Source organism: Drosophila miranda, chromosome 2, assembly GCF_003369915.1.
Source record: "Drosophila miranda strain MSH22 chromosome 2, D.miranda_PacBio2.1, whole genome shotgun sequence".
Classification (NCBI taxonomy): domain Eukaryota; kingdom Metazoa; phylum Arthropoda; class Insecta; order Diptera; family Drosophilidae; genus Drosophila; species Drosophila miranda.
Genome location: NC_046675.1, coordinates 17,783,437 through 17,802,779, shown reverse-complemented (window position 1 = coordinate 17,802,779; position 19,343 = coordinate 17,783,437). Strand labels below are relative to the sequence as shown.

The window sequence follows — 19,343 nt, the reverse complement described above, 5'->3', positions numbered from 1 at the left end:
AGGACTATAAATATCGCCAGCGGGCGCACTTTGTCAAGTTTAAACAATGGGCTTTCATGGGAGACGACAGATGCTGCTAGCTTCCTTCCTGCTGGTGCTGCTACAAGTGGGGCTCCAGACGGAGGCCAGGCCACAGGTGACAGATGAGTTCAAATCCAGCATAATCTGAATATTTTCTCCGCGCTAGGAAGTGATCACAGTTGCTGCAGAGGAGAACGAGACCAAGGTGGTGATCAAAAAGGAGGGCGGCGATGGTGATGGGGATGGCGATGATGACGATTCATCCTCCGAGGAAACAGTCGAGGACTCCGAAGAGACTGCACGCAGACGTCGCGAGGTCGGCACGGATGATGCTTTGTTGCCACGCGCGGGAATTCCAGGTTTGCCAGACCCGGCCACCATTATCAAGATCGTTGAGCTTTTTCAATCCGTAGGCCAGCAAATCGTCCCAATTCTGCTGGAGGCTGTTCTACCTAGCCCGGACGCAGTAGGCGATCGCATAGCCAGGTCCCTCCAGTTTTTGAACAACTTTAAGAGCAGCTTGGATGGGTTTTCCGAGGAGAGGAAGTAAAATTCACATTCTATCGCTGTAAAAAGGCTAACATTTGAAGAACTGAGCTGGTGACTGCGGTGATTTTGCAACCCAACCCTCAGATAGATGCAGATTTGGGCAATAATAGAGAGTAGCTTAGAAGCTCACGGTTTGTGATAAGTTTTATTTGCTTTATTTGCGTATAAATATTAAATTGTGTCCTGGAAAATACATATATTTTTCTGTACACTGTTTCTCTGAAATCTTTCAGGTTCAGGCATAGTTCATCTTAATTATCTGTTCATTTGGTGAAGAGAAAAATACTATGGAATCCGGGTAGGTCTTCACAACGCTTTTCCACCTGGTCTAATAGAAGGTCGAGAAGCATGTCCATGGTCTCCAGTACATTAGTATGGCAAAAAAGATTACCAGCGACCATTTTTTTATAAAATGGATGGATCCCTTTGTCAGCGCAGAGCTGTTCAAGCCGTGTCGTAATCGCATCCAGTATTCCCGTTACAACACGGGCTGCAAAGTTCTCCTCCTTGAATATGGAACGGCACTGATTGAAGAAAGCAGCGCCCGGCTTCGCGCCACCACTCAACCGTTTAGTTAAATGCTGGTGCCTAAGTAAATTTTTATCTTGATCCCATATCTTGCTACCATAATCGGCATCGCCCGGGTTAAAACCGTTGCGCATTGAAGTACGCTGTCTCTCAGGCTCATCAAAGTACTCAATTGCTGCAATCGGATTGGATGACGACCGAGATTTTGCTGCCCTGTTCTGATTTCTTTTTCTTGCCTCCGAAGAACTGGTATGAAGGAGTAGCAGAAGGCAAAGGGCCAATCCCAAGAAAAAAGCTGTACCAAAGCGCTAGGAAATATACATATGAATTGATAATTATGTTTAAAATTGTACTTTACAGTATGCCTTGGCAGCCTTCTCACCATCTTTAGCCCTTTCGGATTCAATTGACATTGCTGCCAAGCTCACAACTTCCAACCAGTTTCGCTTCACCACTAACTAGCGATTTTTCGGATCTTAGTTTTACTTGATTTGCGCTTGCCTGTTAGCACATCGCATCGTTTCATGGATCGACACTGTATTTGTCTTAAATTAGACAACGGAATAGTCAACAGGGAAGTTTGAATATAGCACATAAATATATATGTACATACATATGTATGTATATAGAATCTGCCTACTTGAATCTTTTCCACTGAGATTGAGTCTTGAAAAATGCTACCCTCATATTCCTTCCTTCCTTAAATGGAAATCGATATTCGTGTATACAAAATTGGCTGTTTGCTCACGCAAGCCTCAGGTATACAATGTTTTCATTAGCGTTGATGACCTGGCTCATAAGCGCATTCGGAAGTCGTGCATTAGCTGCTAATGAAATAATTATATAGCATCGTCTTAGCATCCCAAGGTTATTTTTATCCACGTTTCTTTGCGTCCAAGATTGTTTTGCATACTCTCAACAAAGTATTGGTGTACAATATGCACGAGTAGCGACAATCACCGGCTTTTGGTTACTATCGAGGGCCGAAACTTCAGTGGGAATTCTTTTCCATAAACAAGCCTCAAGGGAGGACCTCCAATTTGCGCACAGTTTGTGTCCCAGCAATAATTTTTGGAGAGTAGTTTTACAAATTGGGTGTGTCATTGCAGAATGGCATATGAATGCACATGTGTACATACATATGTCTTGTGTATGCACTTTGCACCGATATCCTCTTCGGTCATTTTTGAGATTTTAGCATACGTATTAAACATGATTGTCTATATTAATAACTGAATGCACCTCGAATCGAGTTTGCAAATTTCATGGGCTTTTGAAATCTTATGTAAAGGGCATTCATCGCTATACCACCTCGATATACTTGTTCAATCGATGAATCCATGCAATTTTTGATTAAAGATAAATGTCCAATTTACACCGTTTAAGTTGTTACTGCATGGAATGTCTGTCCTCCAACTTTGTTGTAAGAACATAGGTACATACGTGCATATATTGTACATGTATGCACGTACCGATTTACCAACAACGACGTTCTTAAAACTGTTCTTAATGTTTTTTGTGTGTTTGTTTCTGGACTGGCTGTGAACTATGTAAAAGAAAAACTGCCGTGGAAGGTGTCACTTAGAACCAACTCAGTACAAATAGTTTCTCTACACAACAGGTCAATGAGAGGCACAATTTCTATAGCCTAGATGCTATAGGCACCACCTCGCCTACATAAAACTCTCTGGCCTCGCTAGTATCCAGATACAAGCTGGCAATGGTCATGGCGAGGCCAGTGAGCTTCCGACATGCAGCATCCCCAGGCAATGGACTCATACGACAGGACTCCGTGGGCTCAATCTTCCATACAAAAAATACACTGACTAGTCGGATCCCCTCCACCAGAGCGCTCACACTGCTAGAGAGAAAGTGTGTGTGAGAGAGATAATAAGTAATCCCGTGGCTGGGGTAGCCAATGCAATTCCATTTGTCCCTTCTGGCTATAATAATGATCCGATCTGACCTAGACTCGGGCCAGATAGGGTCAAAATCTGCGATTCTGCGTTTTAGTTTTCGCATCTTCTTAATTTGTTTATGCCACAGATTCTCGTCCTTTGTGGGGGCGAAATTTAGACATTTTTGGATACAAAATTTGGTTGCTCTAGCTCTTATAGTCTCTGAGATCCCTGTTTCAGAGAAGGGACTGACAGACATGTCTATATCTACTTGACAATTGATGCTGCTCAAGAATATATGTGTATATCTACTATATACAGAAAACAAATCGAATGCATGAATATGTAAAAAGGATATTTTTAATTAAATTTCAAAGCTTGGAAACAAGTATTGTAATATTAAATGAAAAAAATATAACATACCCATACACCGGTTGACAAGCAACAAGTCTTCAAATGCCAGCACATTCCATATTGACCAGCAGTTCGTCGGCATCCCCATCACCGCGGCTGGGGCACAACCTCGGGTCCAGTCCGTCACATGCCGTGGGCCAACATCAATGTTTCAATAAAATAAAAAACAGAAATCAAAACATGTTCGTTAGTTTTCGGTCTTTCTGGCTGCCTGATTCAGCAGCTCACAGAGCTTAAAAGCCAAAGGCGAATTCTCTGAATTAGCACAGCCAGCAGCAGCTGGCTCAGCCGTCGAGACACACGAGTATTTTGCAAAGAATCGAATCAATTGAATGTGAGTCCAAATTTCCGACCCCCCCTGGTCTGATGGTACCTGATGGTTATAAATACTCTTTATAACACTGATGAGGACATATGCAAAAACGAAAAACACGGAAACTAAGTCTCAATTGTAAGCCATAAGCCATAGATTATAGCCAGTGTTGCTGCAGTAAATTAAATCCTTATTATTGTTTGTTGTTTGCACTGCCTACTGTACCACACTCTGAGCTACATTCATACAAATGCATACGCAACCTCGAAGTAGGCAATAAATTCCTAAATACATGAATTCTACATGTTAACCCACCCACAAATATGCTATACATTTTTCTTTCCGAATTTCCTTATTTATTTCCATTTTTATACCCGATACTCAACATGAGTATAGCGGTAATTTAGATTTGTGGCGAATGTGGCCGACGACACGTTATGACTGATTTTCTGTCTCTCTCGCACGCACTCGTTGTCGTTCAATGTTAGCGCCGTCTGGCGGAGGAGAGCCATTCTAAATAAGTATCGGGTATAAATGTAGAGTTACTGCCGCAAAATCACAACGTTCCCCTTCGTTTCTTTGAGTAATTTTATTTCAAGAGAAACGAAGCTTTTGCTATTTTTTCAAGTCGAGTATCTCAAAGTGATCGACAGCGAATCCCTTCGACAAATAAATTAGAGCATACTTTTAAACAGCCTTTTGCTTTAGCTTATCGATGCGTCAGCAATGAAAGAAACCTTCGCGTTCACAGTGGTGCATCCGAAGGCATCGTCCACAATATAATTGCATTCCCTTTAATTCATTCCATTCCATTGTCGAGGAGTGAGAGCAGCCGGATAAGATCACCTTCATTTTCGACACGATCAGCTGTGTGATGGACCGAGGGAGAGCCCCTGATGGAACACACAACCCAGCGCTTGGAATTCAATACTAGGCCCAAGAATCCCCACTGCTCCCTTTCGTGAGTAGTGTAAATACTATTGCGTTAACTCGGTTTTTAGCTAAATCCCACGCCCATTTAAATTTAATTGTCGAATCGATTCATATTATTATATATGTCGAAGTGTCTCAAATTTTTTTTGAAATCAGAATGGTATCCAGGGTATAAAATCGCCGTCTTATGCGAAAGGGGTCAACAAAACCAGTTTCAGTTAAATCTCGAATTTATTTATAAAATAAAAACACATATTTTTGTTCAAAACAATCCAACGAAATAATGTACACGTATAAAAAGCTGTCGCTTGCATTACCAAAATACAAAAATAAAGGGCGATAGGTAAGTAGTAGATAGAGCCTGGTCTGCGACATAATCACTCAAGGGTGTGCTATATAGTAGAAAATATAACTACATATGTCGATTATCTCTGTACTCGTCCGTGTGCAACTAAAGTTCTCCACACGTAGGGTGGATAATGCACGAGCATTGGTCTGACTGAGAGTCGAATGCGTAGGTATACAAAGTTGGACACAAATTATAATTAATCTGTAGAGTACAGAAGAAGGAGAGGAGAGGTTCAGCGTGACGTGCCGTGCTATGCTATGGATTGGATTTCCATGAAAATATGCTTTCCATTTTGTTGTATGTGTTGGATATTGATTACGAATTCGATTTGGCTTAGATTAGGCTTGGACTCCCTATGCTTATGATTAATTTAATCGTACGGTAATTTAAATGGTAGCGTAATTAATTTATGCTTATGTTTGTTTCTTGTTTGGCTGGCTGGCTGGTTGGCGTTGGCTGGCTGGCGGCGCTCTACTTGTTGCCGGCGTTGACGAGCGCCCGCTGTCGCGTCGTCGTATTCAGCGCCGGATTGCACATCTCCGTGGTGAATTTGGAGAAGGTGTTGTGGAAGCCGTTCGCAGAACCGTTGAGTTGGCCGTTCCGAGTGGGCGGCACGTCGCCGTCCTTCAGGGTCTTGATGGCGCCGTTCGCGTGTCCGTTGGCTTTCAAGGCTGCCTTTTCCTGCAGATAAACGCCGAAGAGAAGCGGAGCTGAGCTTTAGAGGGATGACTGGAATCAGCTGTACATACCTTGGCATTGCGCTTCACATAGGCCCGCTTGTAGAAATTGGAGAATAGGAAGTAGAACATCACAGCATGGGCGCCAATGAAGTAGGCGAAGCCGATCGGGTAGTTGCAGTCGTTCTTGAAGAAGAGCTGGAACGAGTGCACCATGACCAGGACGAACTGAATCATCTGCAGCACCGTCAGGTATTTCTTCCACCACAGGTAGCGCTGCATCTTCGGTCCCATCGCAGCCAACATGTAGTACGTGTACATGATTATGTGCACAAAGGTATTGAGAAATCCGAAGAACGTCGAGTGTCCGCCGGGGGTGAACTTGACGCCCCACCAGACGGACACCGGCATAATGCCGTGGTGGATCACGTGCAGGGTCGACACCTGATCGTACCGCTTACGCATCACAAAGAAGAAGGTGTCGAAGAACTCTGTGAACTTGGAAAAGTAGTACCACCAGCATCCCTCGGCCGTCTGAAAGATGACCACGGATAAGTCACTCGATATGAAACCAAATGTATATACTCCACCCTGTACACATTTCTATCCCTAACCATGTACCTATCTCTATGCAATTTTCTGGAAGGCCTACATTTCTGGAGACTGTAAGCGTTAATCGTACTGCACGTACATCCTTTAGAGAGGGTTCATTCTGGTGTTTCTCTGTCTTAAAGGTATAGATCGATATTACTTCTTGGAGAGTGGAACTGGGCTCGCCACCACTCAATATTTATGGCCTTCCAGTACCAATATTTCAAATCTTTCGTTTTTGTTATGCAAAGAACGGCTTCAGCTTTAGCAGGGCGCTTCCATTCGCATTTGAACTAACGGTAACACAGTCTCAACGCTTATCAATGACAAAAAAGCTATTTGCCAAATCTCTGGGCGATCAGCTTTCTAAGACCCAGCCACTGCCAGTCAGCCAGCCAACCTGACGGCACACGTGAGGCGGAGAGAACCGCATAAAATGTTCTCTATTCCTCGCCATCCCCACAGGCAAAGAGCCAAGAGCAAAGAGATTCCGTCTGGTATTCGGTATCCATTTCTTTTTGATTAGCATAAGAGAACCTGTCGCCATTGCCGTTTTTCTAAAATCTTGTCTTTCCGCACCCAAAACTGGTTGCTTACATAAAATCTGGCCCAGTCAACAAAAGAACTTTGCTATTTGCTAACCATAAACAATATATGGAAATTCATACGCCCATGCCCGACTATACCTGTGTATGTTCTGTGCATACTCTTGAAAAAGAAGAGGAACACTTACACGTATCGCTTTGGGTGAGTAAGAGTAGTCGACGGGCTCGCATCTCAAGTTGTAGCCATTCAGCCATCCGCCTATGCAGGACTGGGGAAAGAAAGAGAGCTTAGTCGTCTAGTGGAAGTGGGTCTCCGGCTCCGCTTTGGGGGTTACCTCGTAGAACAGCCAAGTGCTGAAGATCACCTGCGCCGCGTTGTAGACAATCAGAACTTTGCGCAGCTCGAAGGGTTTTCTGTTTTGCATGAGCTTAGGGCCCAGCACCTGGAAGATGTTCAAGTTGAAATACATATATTGCTTATTGAATATGATGCCCTTTGTCCCTTGCCCTCGATTCGGCATCATCGTCTGTCATTTGCCATAATCAAATAGAGGCCACAGCCCGTTGCAGCAATTATCAAATCAAACCCATTGACGTCGACGTCGACTTCGACTGTTGGTTTTGTGACAAGTTCGTTGCCCAAGTCTTTTGTTTGGCCAGCCCTGGCTCCCCCGCCGCGGAGAGCCCGCCTGAGTCTGAGTGCGGTTTCGGCAGTTATGTGAAAGTAAGTTAAATGCTTCGGCAAAACTATACTATGAATGTGAACCACTGCAAAGCGGTCAACCTAAATAGAAATCGTTTATTCGAATTGATTTTCGATTTTTTGATTTTTGATTTTTGCATAATCTCGTTGTCCTCGCTTGGGTCACATTTCGACACCAGCTGCCAAGCGATCGTCCCGTACGAGTAGTATGGGATTGGCATGCGATGGCCCTGAACCTTTCCTTTTGTTTCACATTCATTTTGCAATGCAATAAACCGAAACTAGTTTCCGACGAGCTTCCAGAAAGGCATCAAAATGGCATCGCTGAGTGCCATTCCCGGATGGTTATCAGCCAGTTCTGGCAGGTTGGCAAATTAGCATAAATTGGCCAGAATCGTTCTGTTGTTGTGTTCGATTCAGTTTGGGTTCCACCCCATAGGTATAGATGATCGGTGCTTCCCCATTCCTATTCCCATTCCCAGTCGTAGTGCCAGTCCCAGTTTCAGTCTCTCCACTTACCTTGACGATGTACGCATATGTAAGGCTGATGGCTATCGTGGGGAACGGCGAGCTCATGAGCGGGAAGGCCTGTGTTCGGGGATCCGATTTGTTGTCCATCAGATCCCGCCAACCATCGTAGAATCTTGTGAGGTAATCCTGCAAAGCAAGCGAAAGATTAGTCGAGTGTTCAGCGGAGATTTGGCAAGCAATTTGGAGCAATGCAACACCAGACTCGCCTGGCAAGATCAAGTGTCAAATCAATAAATAATTTGCCCCGTTAATTGCAACATTGCAACAGCGGTGGAGCAGTCATGGAGTTTCCGCCAAATCCGCCGATTTACGATTTACGATCAACTAAAGTTCAAAGGGGCGGACAACTGATTGATTATAACTATTCTGCGGTTCGGCTCTAATTAAAGGTGCTCGCTCCGCTTCACTTGGATCTCCGAATATGACTACTGACAAGTCTTGTTTCGCCACATGAAGCAATCGGCCAGTCACACAGAAACAAAGGAAACTAAGAGCCAGTGGCTCGGAAAGAAATATCCGTTAAGTTGGCCAAAACAACATTCTAGGCGAATTTCCGTACGTGGCTACCCACCAGCCGGTTCACCGTGATTTTCTATCGATTTCTCGCGGTAGTTCTCTACCGTCGCGACGGTCGATTAGCACCCGGTAAAGCCAGCCGCCATAATATAAATGTATGTACATAGAACGTATGTGCACTGGCATGCTCGTTTCGAAAATAAATGGCCGAAATCTAAGCCTCGCATTTGAAAACTGGTGCAGCCAGCTTGCCGATTTCGATGTTGCAATGTCTCCTTGTCCATGTGATAAATAACAAAGCGAAACAATCAACAAATGATCGGATGGACGGATAGATGGATAGATGGATGGAATGACTAACGGAGAGGGAAAAATCTAACGATAGAGATAGGTAGGGAGGGGGGAGGAAGCGAGGGGGATGCCAGGAAAGAGTTAAACCAGTTCCGCGATCGTTAATCGCTGACTAAATAGTTAAATACCTGACTGACGGCAATTAAAGAACAACAACAAAGCTGTCCGTAATTACGACTCCGGAAAGGGGTTAGGGTTAGCTGAATTGATTTGATCGAATCAGGGGCGTCGTCGCGAAAGACACGATTCCGGGGAATGTCAAGGATAATCCTGGAAATAGGCTAATTCAAATCATATACGGATATACGGTGTATCCAATTATTTAATTAAAGCCAACTCTGGGACATTTGAAATTGTAATGGAGGAATGCAACCCATTCAACGACTCAGTTTCGATCACAATTAAGGAAATATCTCGAAACTGGCTCGAAACTGTTAATCTCAATTCTCGAATCTCGCCCAAACTAGGCTAATTCGTTCTCACAGGTGCCCAGGTGCCAAGGTGCCCACAGAGCCCCAGGCCTTTTGTTTGCAAACACATCTTTGGTACGATAGCTACGCCACTGGCCAGCTGCAGGCTCATCCATCATGAGTACCTGTTCGTCAGCACCAGCTCCAAACAAAGACATTCGGATCCGCGACCCAACACGGACGTAGACGTGGACGGGGGGGGAAACAATGCTCATTCGTCGCCTCGTCTCGGCCAGCTACATACGTCAGCAGTCGGTAGCAGACGGTCCGGACAGCAGTAAGCTGTCAATGGCCACCAGATTGATCTCCGAGAGCCGCGTTATGCCGTTCGTTCGCCTATTCGGTTCATTAACGGACAGGGTCTGGCTCGACAGTCGGTGAGATGAACCCGCTGACCAACCGACTGACTGACCGACTGGCTGACAGGCGGTGGTTGGCGGTGGATGGGCGGATACTGTGGGTGTGACCGGAGTGGATGTAATTGCGGGTTATAGTCGGGAGAGAACCGCAGTCACCTCAGCCACTTGGAAACTCCCGCCGGCCATCTCTCTTTATTACAAGATTTATTGAAATTTCCATCACTTCAGCGATTGGACTCGTGCTGCTCCATGTGTCGCCATATGACTCGACAATATTTCCACTGCAGAGCTGACGTAATTTCGGCGGCACGAGTAGGCCGCAGCCAGTGAAGCGTCCAAAACGAGATTCTCGTAATTGTCGCCATCAAACGGCGGCGACGGTGACTCAGATCGGTGGAAAATATTGCTTCCCCTGCTTGGGCTCCGGAAGGGCTCCGCTCTCATCCCAACAATGTCGCCGCTGATTGCATCTAATTAAGATTCACTTTTCTTAGAGCCCGTCCCCGAGATCTCTGGCGGTTTTCACTTTTTTAGGTGCGTGCTAGTTAATTGAATTCCAAGGGGGAAACCCGAGAGTACGAAGCCAAAGCTTGGATACCCTTCGAAAGAAGAAATACGAACAGGTGATGTGCAGAAATAAGAAATACCCACAGATGATAGGCCAATCGATACATACTTTGAGAGTCATTTTAGGCGATGGAAATCCTCTAAGAGCTCTCAGAGTAAATCCTTTTCAAATCTATCTTTATCATCTTTTCTATAAATTGCAAGAAGAGTAAATCTTTTTATTTTCTATCCGTATGCTCGGGTCTTGGGGTCCAGCTTCAAGTCTAGTTAGCCTTCAATTGCTTCCGGTGATGCGGCAGTTTTCGCTGATTTCGCGAGCTTTCCCCCGCGCGGGCGGGGGCGGGGACGGGGCGTGCAATGTGGGGGCAGATCACACACAAGAAGCACCTATGAAGCCACTCGCACAGCCACAGACCTGGAGCGCGGGTCAGCAGTGCTGCTTTAATTCCACATATTTTATGCCATTTGATTAAGGAAAATTACTAGCGATGAGCGTCATAAAACCCGTTTCTCACACTATCTAGGTGAGATCCATTAAGATGGAAATTGTATATACTTAACACGCACCACACTGCAGTCGGAGCTGGAGCTGGAGCTGAAGGAGGAGGGCACTGCGGCAATCACTAAGTGCAATTAAATTTAATTGTCCGTCTGTGTCTATGGCTGGGGCTGTGTCCGCTTAGATTTGCTCTTGCCCCTGGTCGTTCCCCTGTCGGTTGTGGCCCGAAAACTAAACCACTTTACAGCGGTGCATTTCCGAGTGCAGGGAGGGGCGTGGCAGAAGGAAGTTCAAGCCGAGGCCGGAACCGAAGGCATTCCATTCATAATTGTCGCGTTTTGTGCGCGAGCTGCTGATCGGCTTATCCAATGATCTGTCATAGTGCGGCCTGTCGTGCCGAACCATAATCCATCATGTCTTATTCCTCTTGTTGCCCCGATGTTTATCAACACCCAAGCAACACCCAAACAAAAGACGCAAGACACGAACCTACCGGACGGGCCCAAGTGTGGGCGCCGCCGATGGCTTCTCGAGTAGTGCGCACTGCGACTGGAGTGGCACTGTCTTAATTGAGCGATTCAATAAATCAAATGAGCAAATTTCCGACCGCTGACTGGAATACACAAAAGCACACGGCGAAGTCGTTTAAATTAACATTTGCTGGAAGCTGAGAGTGCAGTAAAAATCAGACAAAAGTCCGCATCACACATCACGAAGACCCCGCTGGGTGGTCACCAAATGGCGTCCAAAGAACGAAGACGACAATAACATAGCGTAAACATCATTTACGGCCATCTGTAAGCCCGAGCAGATACCAGTGCGAGTATAAAATATAATACTAAATACATTTGAGGCGCAGTTTGTTGAACTTTGTTTTTCGCAAAATAAACTAGAATTAAAATACACTTCGCGAGAATGCGTAGCTGATCGACTGATCAGTTCGTGGTTAGTACGAGCAAGACTTATGAGTACATAAGTATATACTTGAATATCGTTAATGTGGCGATCTGCAAAAGGTTGGCCAATAAATGGCAAATGTTGACTCACTCGCATCGGATACACTCCATAGGCGTACGTACGTACAGTGGGGCTTGTGCAACGTTTCTATTGAATTCTGCCAATTCACGATGATGAGGATGGTGAGGTGAGGATGATGACGATGTCTCGGGCAGAATTTTGCTTTTAACCGAGCCGTCTTCTGGCCTCGCCAGCTGTTTTTGCGGCTGCTGCTAGCTCTGGCTGGGCTGGACTTTGCCCCAACAAATATGCCAGTTGAAAATGTATTGTATTTGCTATTACATAAAGCTGACATTCGACTAGCCGACTGTTGCCTGGCTGGCTTTGGCTCTGGCTCTGGCCAGTTTGCGTAAGCCACAGCCTCAGCAGCATCATCAGCATCTCTTGGCCAAATGCTGACCCTTTTTCGCTTTCTTTGGTTCACACGCGCCCGGCTCCAAATGCTTTCCCTCCAAGCCCACAAAAATGCTTCCGTCAGCCCCAGTCCCGACAGCAACAGCAACAGCAACAGCGTCAGCGGCAAGTGTAAAGAGGCATTTGTAATTGTTGTTTCTGCTTGTGGTTGGTCCATTGTGGCTGCTGCTGCTGCCGTTGCGCGTTACATTTTAACGCTTCATTATGCGCCATAAAAACGACCGAGGTCCAAAGAGCCCAACAAATGAGTTGAGACTTACTGTGCCCATGATTCGGGGCTGTCCCAACAGAAGACGCTGGTGATGAGTGACCATTCACCATTCATATCCATCATCATTGCCCGGTGTCGCCATCACCAGCGTCTCCTTAGCAGGGCCTGACCCACAACGCTCAGGCCCCGCCCGAAGCAGTCAGTGACTAAGCCACCTACTCCGCTCCGCCTGGGAACGATGGACGACCCGACAATGATTGTCTTTAGTCTTTAGTCTTTAGTCTTTAGTCGCTGCGACAAATTGTTCTGCTAATGTGTGGCCAGTGACTGTGTAATAAGTGGCTGCCACTCTGCCACTAATCGCACAGCACACCGGCGGGCTAGGTGGGGCTGGCCAACGGGTTCAGAAGAAGACATCAGAGTCGGGGCGGGAAGGGGAGTGGTAGTGGTAGTGGTGTATCTGTTCCAAGAAACCTCGCTGATCTTCACGGCTTTTATGGCTCACGCTCCCGCCCAGGTTTTGTTGATTTAACTAATTAATACGATTATTCCGTTTTCAATGCCAACGTCTTTCGCCGCTCTTTTTTTTTTTGATGTTTATGGATTCATTCACATTGAAAAAGACTGCTCATCCCGAACATAAAATGCTTGCCAAATCCGAATCAAAGGCGACTGCATTTTTATCATTCAAATTTTGGGTTTTGTACAATTTGACCCAAAAACCAATACAAGCCAGTAGCCAGCGGACAGACACAGATACTACATACTACATACTACGAATACTACTCGTATTTGGCAACATTTGCATTCGGCGGTGCCGGAGCCTGCGTCAACAAGGGCAATTAAATTATCAACGAAGAGCCGCAAGAGCCAGCCCCAACACAATCGAACAACAAAAGTGCTATTAACACTTTACAACAGACTGGCAATTAATTAAGTCAGGCGTCCATCTCCTCCATCAGGTCCAAGTTCCAAGCCTCCTCTGTTCCGAGTGCTCTCCGGGACAGTGTCTGGTCTGGGCATCAGACCAGCTTGCGTTCAAATGCATAATTGGGAGGGAAGATACAGCGAATCAGAGAAGAGACATCTCGCATAGAGAATGGGGGAGCTGGCAGAGAGCAGATGATATAGGTGTTGGGGCTGTTGGGGCTGCGATGTAGTAACAGAAATCATCAGCTCAAATCTGAAGATTTCAGTATATATTTCTTGTCAAGGCCAACCGGCTATTGGCTTGTGGCTGCGACTGGCTTATGATTTTGTTTTTGGATTGTGTTTTGGATCTTTTTTTGCAATTGAGCTGGAAAGAGACACGCGGGGGGAGGGAGAGGTGACAGCGTCAGTGCTGTCTAAATACCTTCTCTCGGATGATTTTTAATTTGATTTATTTTAATAACTTTTATATAAGTCCCATCTCTGGGGCGGCACTAAGCAATTTGCACAGGCCACAAAAAATGAAATACTCGTAAGTACAAAATTATGATTTCCCGTTTGTAGAGCCGCATAATTGTCCGGCTCAACACTTTTACTTTCCCAACAACAGTCGGTCGGGGCTGCCACCACCAACGGCGCCATAGTAACCCAACCGAGAAGAAGCAGAGATAAAAGCCAAATGTAAAGGGCCAAACTGGTTTGCACCCATCGGGCTCGGACCGATCGATGCTCGTATCGCACTTAATGATTTTCGATCATTAATACCAAAAAAAATTGGCCCGAATCCAAAGCCAAAGAAAAATCAAATCAAATACATACGCATGTGTGTGTGGAGGCATTTCTGCAAGAGTATGCGTATACGTATACCGGGTGTGCACGAGCCTGCGCAACATTAAAATCAATTTATAGGTCAAGTTGAGCGTTGCAGACGGACTGGGGTGTGGGGTGTGCAACTGGCTTTTGGAGCCAACATTCAGGTTCAGCCTGCGACTTTTACCCAAGCGGCATCTTGTCTAATAAGACGATACGATATGATGATGCAACACCTGCTGCTGCGGCTTCTACTGGCGCTGCTGCTGCTGCGGCAGCTGCAGCTTTGTGCAATTTGTTAAATGTGTAAACAAATCTTTGGTAAATGGAGAGCCGCAAGAGAAAACCGAAAATATTCGAGTATATTAAATACAAGCAAGACTCGAAGACTACGATCCCTCCCCACACGATGATCGGTGCCGTGCCGCATTTTTGTTGCGCCTCTTGTGGGTCAAGTTGAAAATGCAACAAGCGTTCACTTTCAAGCGAGCGACTTGCACGCGATTTAAAACGCGCCATTTCGTCATACGCTCATGTGTACGTTAAGCGAAGCAACAACCACAACGAAACACTTGTTGCACTTGTTGCACTTGGTGCACCAACAACACCAACAATATACATACATACGGGTCCATTTGTGGCTGAAAAGACTTAACTCCAGCGACTTTTCAAAGCAACTAAATCGCGTTAATTTGGCAATCGAGCAGCGTTGGAGTCGGCCGCTTGGCGCTGGCCTAAAATCCTAGGCCAAGTAATTGGTGCAAGACATTTGTTGCCACCAGCGCTGCCATGCTGCGCGAAGGAAGCCCGTCCACATACCATGTGCAGCCATTTTTGTTGCTGTTGCTTTTCGAGGCGATTCTGCTCCGCTCACTAAGTTTCAGCCCCGTTTCAAGTTGCAACTTGATGAAATATTGTTGCTGCTGCTGCTGCCGCCGCTAAAACTCGATCCGTAGTCAAGTGCACAGCTGCAAATACTCCAAATGCTCATAGTGCTGGATGCCATTTGAGACCTTTAGCTGAGTCATCCCACGTTGCATCCTTCTCTCTATAGATATCTTAAGAGATAATCATATATACATATATTTGTATATGCATGTGCCATGTTTCCAGTTCCAGTGAGTTATGCGTTTGCATCAATAATTGTACGTTATCAAATGGCTCTAAAACCAGCTATTGAATACGCCATTCCGATGCAGATTCCACCACCCGAATGTCGCACATTGAGTTTCGGCACACCTCTCCCCCTAGACACCGCGCACTCCCCAGAGGCCTGCACTCGGAGCCTTATAAATCACTAACGATGTAATTAACCAGGCAATGACTTTTTAGCTCAATCTGTTTGCATACGGGTGCCGTCACATACTAATTATCTGGTTCAGTCTAACCACATATCTCAAATTTCGCCTTGTATCGAACGGGTGCTCGAAAAGTTTTCGGAGTTTCTCCTTCTGTCAAGCCAGCAACCCCATTCACGAGAACTTGATACACTTTTCTTCAGATGAAGATCATCGAAGGTTGCAGCCGTTTTCAGATGGAGTGCACTCGTGCTGAGACGGATAGGTCAAGACCAGGTCCCATAATATTTCCATTCCAAACGCTTTGTCTCCGCAAAAATGGAATTGTGAAATATTCAACCGCCAAGGGGCTAAAAATGTATGGGGATTTGTATGGGGACATGCAGGAGCGAACAGACATACAAAAAATAGTTTAAACTATTAAATATTACAAAATTGGCAAGCGGACATTTTGGCACAGGTTTCAACCACTATGGGTTTATATTTACATAAATATTTATTCAGCTGTCAGTTGATACATAAATATGTTAAAATCTTTGCAGGCTCGCTTACTATTAAAAGTAAAAATTCATTGGTTTCAATGCAAATTAATAAAATGAAGCAAAAAAGAAATACGCTCTGAAACAGTACATTTCATTAATCGTGCAAAGCCCCCCTTGAAACATGAACCCTGAATCCCATTTAATGCAAATCCGCTTTGGCCACAGTTCAAGATATTACGCATACGACATGACACACAATTTACTCTCCCCTAGACTCGAAAGCAACTTAAAATGCACAAAACAATTAACTAAATCGGACCGATTTAAATCAACGAAAGTATATTGGTTGTACACACACACACACACACACATACGAGCAAAACGGAAATCAAATATGATCTTTAATATGTTAAAATGAAATGTATATGGCTTTTTAGCAGCGTTTTAAACCTCGCAGAAGGCAGTAAAGTGTTAGAATGGGCTCAGGAGCAGGTCTTTTTTATGATCGCTTAACACCCTGTACGGTGATCAGTACTGTATTAATCGCAAACAGGCAGTGAATCAATGAATTTAATTGCAATGACACTTACATCAATTACCAGCCGATAAGAGTCCCATAACATCGTCATCGCTTAATGTCGATTCTCTATTTCTCTGTTCGCGCTCTCCGTTATCAGTATATAGCACTTGCTGAACGAAGGGGGGATAGGCACAAACACTCACGCAAACACACGCACACACACACGCATACGCATACGCCAGGTAAACCGCGGGGGAGCGCCACGCATGCCGTGTTTCAATGTTAGTATTGACAATAAACCTTTGCCCAAATGGTTCGATGGCGAGGCAGGTGCAAAAATGCACCGACTGGCAGGCAGCTCCCGCTCTCGTATATCGCGCATACGCCGAGTTGTGCCAGGAAAACCGAAGTGGAACGCACCAGAGTGGAGCACACAGGCCGAACCGATCGCAGTCACATGCGGCCGAACTTATCTCACGCACACACCGAGATAGCCGAGCTATCGCTCGTCGCTCTCTCGTGCAAACACTCCCACACAGGTGGGGAAAACAGCTGAGTGCCAGTGCCAGTATCGATGGCGGTGGCGGAGCAGGGACGGGAGCGGGAGCGGGGACTCACTAACTGTCTCTCTAATGTGGCTGTCTGCTGTACAGTGCCCGCAAGCAAATCGACTGATTAAGGCACATTTCTGCTGTGATGACTGTGATTGCTGCGCAGTTTGGCGGCTGTGCGGCGGCTAGTAAAATTGGCCGCAAGCCTCTTGGCACTTTTCAGTGTCAAATATGCGACCCACCGAAAGTGCGGCAAAAGCTGAAAAAACGCGAGGTGTAATAATCATTGTGTAAGCGGGCAAAAGGAGAAGAAAACAACTGGGAGATTTGAATAAGTTTCGATATGTTGGGGCTGTTTTTTGTAAAATGGTGCAATGCTCACAGCCGGAGCTTGGATCATTAGCCAGCGGCAGCTGCGATTGCCAGATTGCCAAACCGAATACATTTTTTTTTCCAATTTGCAGGGAAGCCAAGCCGATGAATGAATATGACAATCACTGGATTTCTACATCCATCAGCAGCAGCAGCAGTTGCAGGCGACAGAAGCAGTCTGAATGATGAGCAGAAAAAATAAAACGAGCTGAGGATAACAACGAAGATGGGCAAAGCGGAGAGCATTCGATTGCCAGACCGCCCTGCTCTTGCCTGGCCATGAGGCCGTATCATTTCACTTGCCATCGCCCATCGCTCGATCGGATCGGATCGGAGCGGAGCGGAGCGCCTTACTTATCCAGTTATCCCAGTTGAGATTCAAGGTCAGCACTCCACGGCACTTCCGTGTGAATGTGGTCAAGCCAGCTGGCTCTGGGCCTAACCCAGAGTTAGCCTCCAACGAGTCAGCCTTCACTTCACTTCACTTGGCCAAGACTGGTGCTGGTGCTGGTGCCACCGCAGACAAGCCACAGCAAAGTGCACCACTTGCAATTTCGTGTGCACTTTTCTCAAATCTCAAGTGCGAATGGCTCTAGCAAAACAGAAAATATTCAGAGAGTGGGGGAAAGCGAAAGCATTGAAAGGTCTGCGCTCGGCAAAAATGCATTTGAGAAAGACATTGAAAGACCTTGCCCGAAAATTTGTACTTGAAAGTGAAAACCAGTTGCTCGGGCCCGAACTTGGTGTTTTTCCATTTCCAAAGAAACAGACAAGAGAATCAGAAGAGATCGGCTTGGATCGGAGTGGAGTGGAGGGAGAAAGAGTGAGCGTGACACTTTACGGAAGGTTTTCTCAATGAATAATGACTCTCATCTCATGGAAGTCTCTCTTTGTTCATGCCCAGAGTTATTCAATTTGCTCAATTAACTGTAGATACTCGCACAATATGATATTTAAGGAAATATTGCGGATGTTGTAATGCACGGCGGGGAATATTTTCTCCCCTACTCACTTAATAACACCCTACCGTATTCAAGATAAATAACATATGCGAATCGTGCGGCTGGCAAAGGGTCATTTGTGAGATTGGACGTAAAGCCCAGCCGCGCTTGCATGCTACTTTGTCAGAACCAAAATTGCAGGGTGGAGTCCCAGCTGATACTATATTTTTCTCCATTAAGTCGGGTAAATGCAACAGGAATTCAGAGGGTATTCCCACTAGCGAAACTTACCATTTTCCTGTGTGAAACGCTGGTTTAAGGCACTAAAAATCGGCCTCCTTTCAATTAATACAGCAAGACGTATTGGATTTAAAGATATTCACTTTGCTGATTTACAAAGATTACTTTGCTTTGGCATTCAACTTTTCACTGCTCGTTCGCCGCACTCTCGTTTGTTACGTTTCGTTTTGATTCGATTTGATTCGATTCGATTATCCTTGATTTTGATTACTGGACTCCTCTTTATATCAGGGCTTTCACACGCGTCAGACACACACACACTTTCGTATCATGTTTATTCGATTTTGGTTGTTACTACATCACAATCGGAGAAGCTGCGACTGGCTAGATTGCTGGGTTGCTGATGCTGCTGATGCTGTCGCTGTCGCTGCTGGTGCTGCTGTCGCTGCTGCTGTTGGTGATGCCGTTGGTACTGCTGGTGATGCTGCTGACCACAAAGCTACGGCTAGACTTGACTGGACTGCGACTGGGCGAGCGGACGTATTCTCACATTCAAATCAAAAATCAAAATAAGTTTAATTTCACGCTGTCGCTTTGCTTTTATACGAGTCATAGGAGCGCTGTTGGTGGCGTGGCGCATTTTCGGTGAGCGGGAGCAGCGGCCTGATCGTGAGCGTGCGCGGCAGCCGAGGTTGAAGCTAAAGTCGAAGCTGAGACGAAAGCTTTCGACAAAATTCTGAGCG

At 45.7% G+C, this 19,343-nt stretch overlaps 3 protein-coding genes across 7 annotated transcripts; 1 reads left to right on the top strand and 2 right to left on the bottom strand.

Moving 5' to 3' along the window:
* The first annotated feature begins 25 nt into the window (after window positions 1-25).
* On the top strand, window positions 26-765 carry LOC108157648 (antennal-specific protein OS-C). 3 transcript variants are annotated; one of them, XM_017289797.2, is made up of 3 exons: window positions 27-136; window positions 188-380; window positions 435-765. In XM_017289797.2, exons 1-3 carry the CDS (start codon window positions 47-49, stop codon window positions 569-571), a joined length of 420 nt encoding a protein of 139 aa, XP_017145286.1. In that variant the 5' UTR covers window positions 27-46; the 3' UTR covers window positions 572-765. The 3 variants fall into 3 exon arrangements, with proteins under 3 accessions (XP_033245063.1, XP_017145286.1, XP_017145287.1); XM_017289798.2 differs by having other exon boundaries at window positions 440-577; XM_033389172.1 differs by having other exon boundaries at window positions 26-136; window positions 188-765.
* On the bottom strand, window positions 710-1,588 carry LOC108157647. Its single transcript, XM_017289796.2, has 2 exons — window positions 1,481-1,588; window positions 710-1,406 (listed from the first exon to the last, which is right to left on the bottom strand). The coding sequence occupies exons 1-2, from the start codon at window positions 1,481-1,483 to the stop codon at window positions 834-836; spliced, it is 576 nt and encodes a 191-aa protein (XP_017145285.1). The 5' UTR covers window positions 1,484-1,588; the 3' UTR covers window positions 710-833.
* A 3,280-nt stretch (window positions 1,589-4,868) lies between these two features.
* LOC108157463 (elongation of very long chain fatty acids protein AAEL008004) lies at window positions 4,869-19,181 on the bottom strand. Of its 3 annotated transcripts, none has more exons than XM_017289540.2 (6): window positions 18,652-19,181; window positions 8,041-8,178; window positions 7,154-7,261; window positions 7,007-7,087; window positions 5,755-6,216; window positions 4,869-5,686 (listed from the first exon to the last, which is right to left on the bottom strand). In XM_017289540.2, exons 1-6 carry the CDS (start codon window positions 18,652-18,654, stop codon window positions 5,477-5,479), a joined length of 1,002 nt encoding a protein of 333 aa, XP_017145029.1. In that variant the 5' UTR covers window positions 18,655-19,181; the 3' UTR covers window positions 4,869-5,476. The 3 variants fall into 3 exon arrangements, with proteins under 3 accessions (XP_017145029.1, XP_017145027.1, XP_017145028.1); XM_017289538.2 differs by lacking the exon at window positions 18,652-19,181 and adding an exon at window positions 16,567-16,893; XM_017289539.2 differs by lacking the exon at window positions 18,652-19,181 and adding an exon at window positions 11,862-12,095.
* Between the last annotated feature and the right edge of the window lie 162 nt (window positions 19,182-19,343).

What these genes read in the sequence shown, in the direction of transcription:
- LOC108157463 (XM_017289538.2), bottom strand. Translation starts at nt 16,605, where the DNA reads ATGACGATGTTATGGGACTCTTATCGGCTGGTAATTGAT. An exon ending in ACTCACCCAAAGCGATACGT is followed by an intron (nt 6,217 to 7,006) that starts GTAAGTGTTCCT and finishes GTCATCTTTCAG; the next exon opens with ACGGCCGAGGGATGCTGGTG. An exon ending in ATGTGAAGCGCAATGCCAAG is followed by an intron (nt 5,687 to 5,754) that starts GTATGTACAGCT and finishes GTTTATCTGCAG; the next exon opens with GAAAAGGCAGCCTTGAAAGC.
- LOC108157648 (XM_033389172.1), top strand. Translation starts at nt 47, where the DNA reads ATGGGCTTTCATGGGAGACGACAGATGCTGCTAGCTTCCTTCCTGCTG. An exon ending in AGACGGAGGCCAGGCCACAG is followed by an intron (nt 137 to 187) that starts GTGACAGATGAG and finishes TCTCCGCGCTAG; the next exon opens with GAAGTGATCACAGTTGCTGC.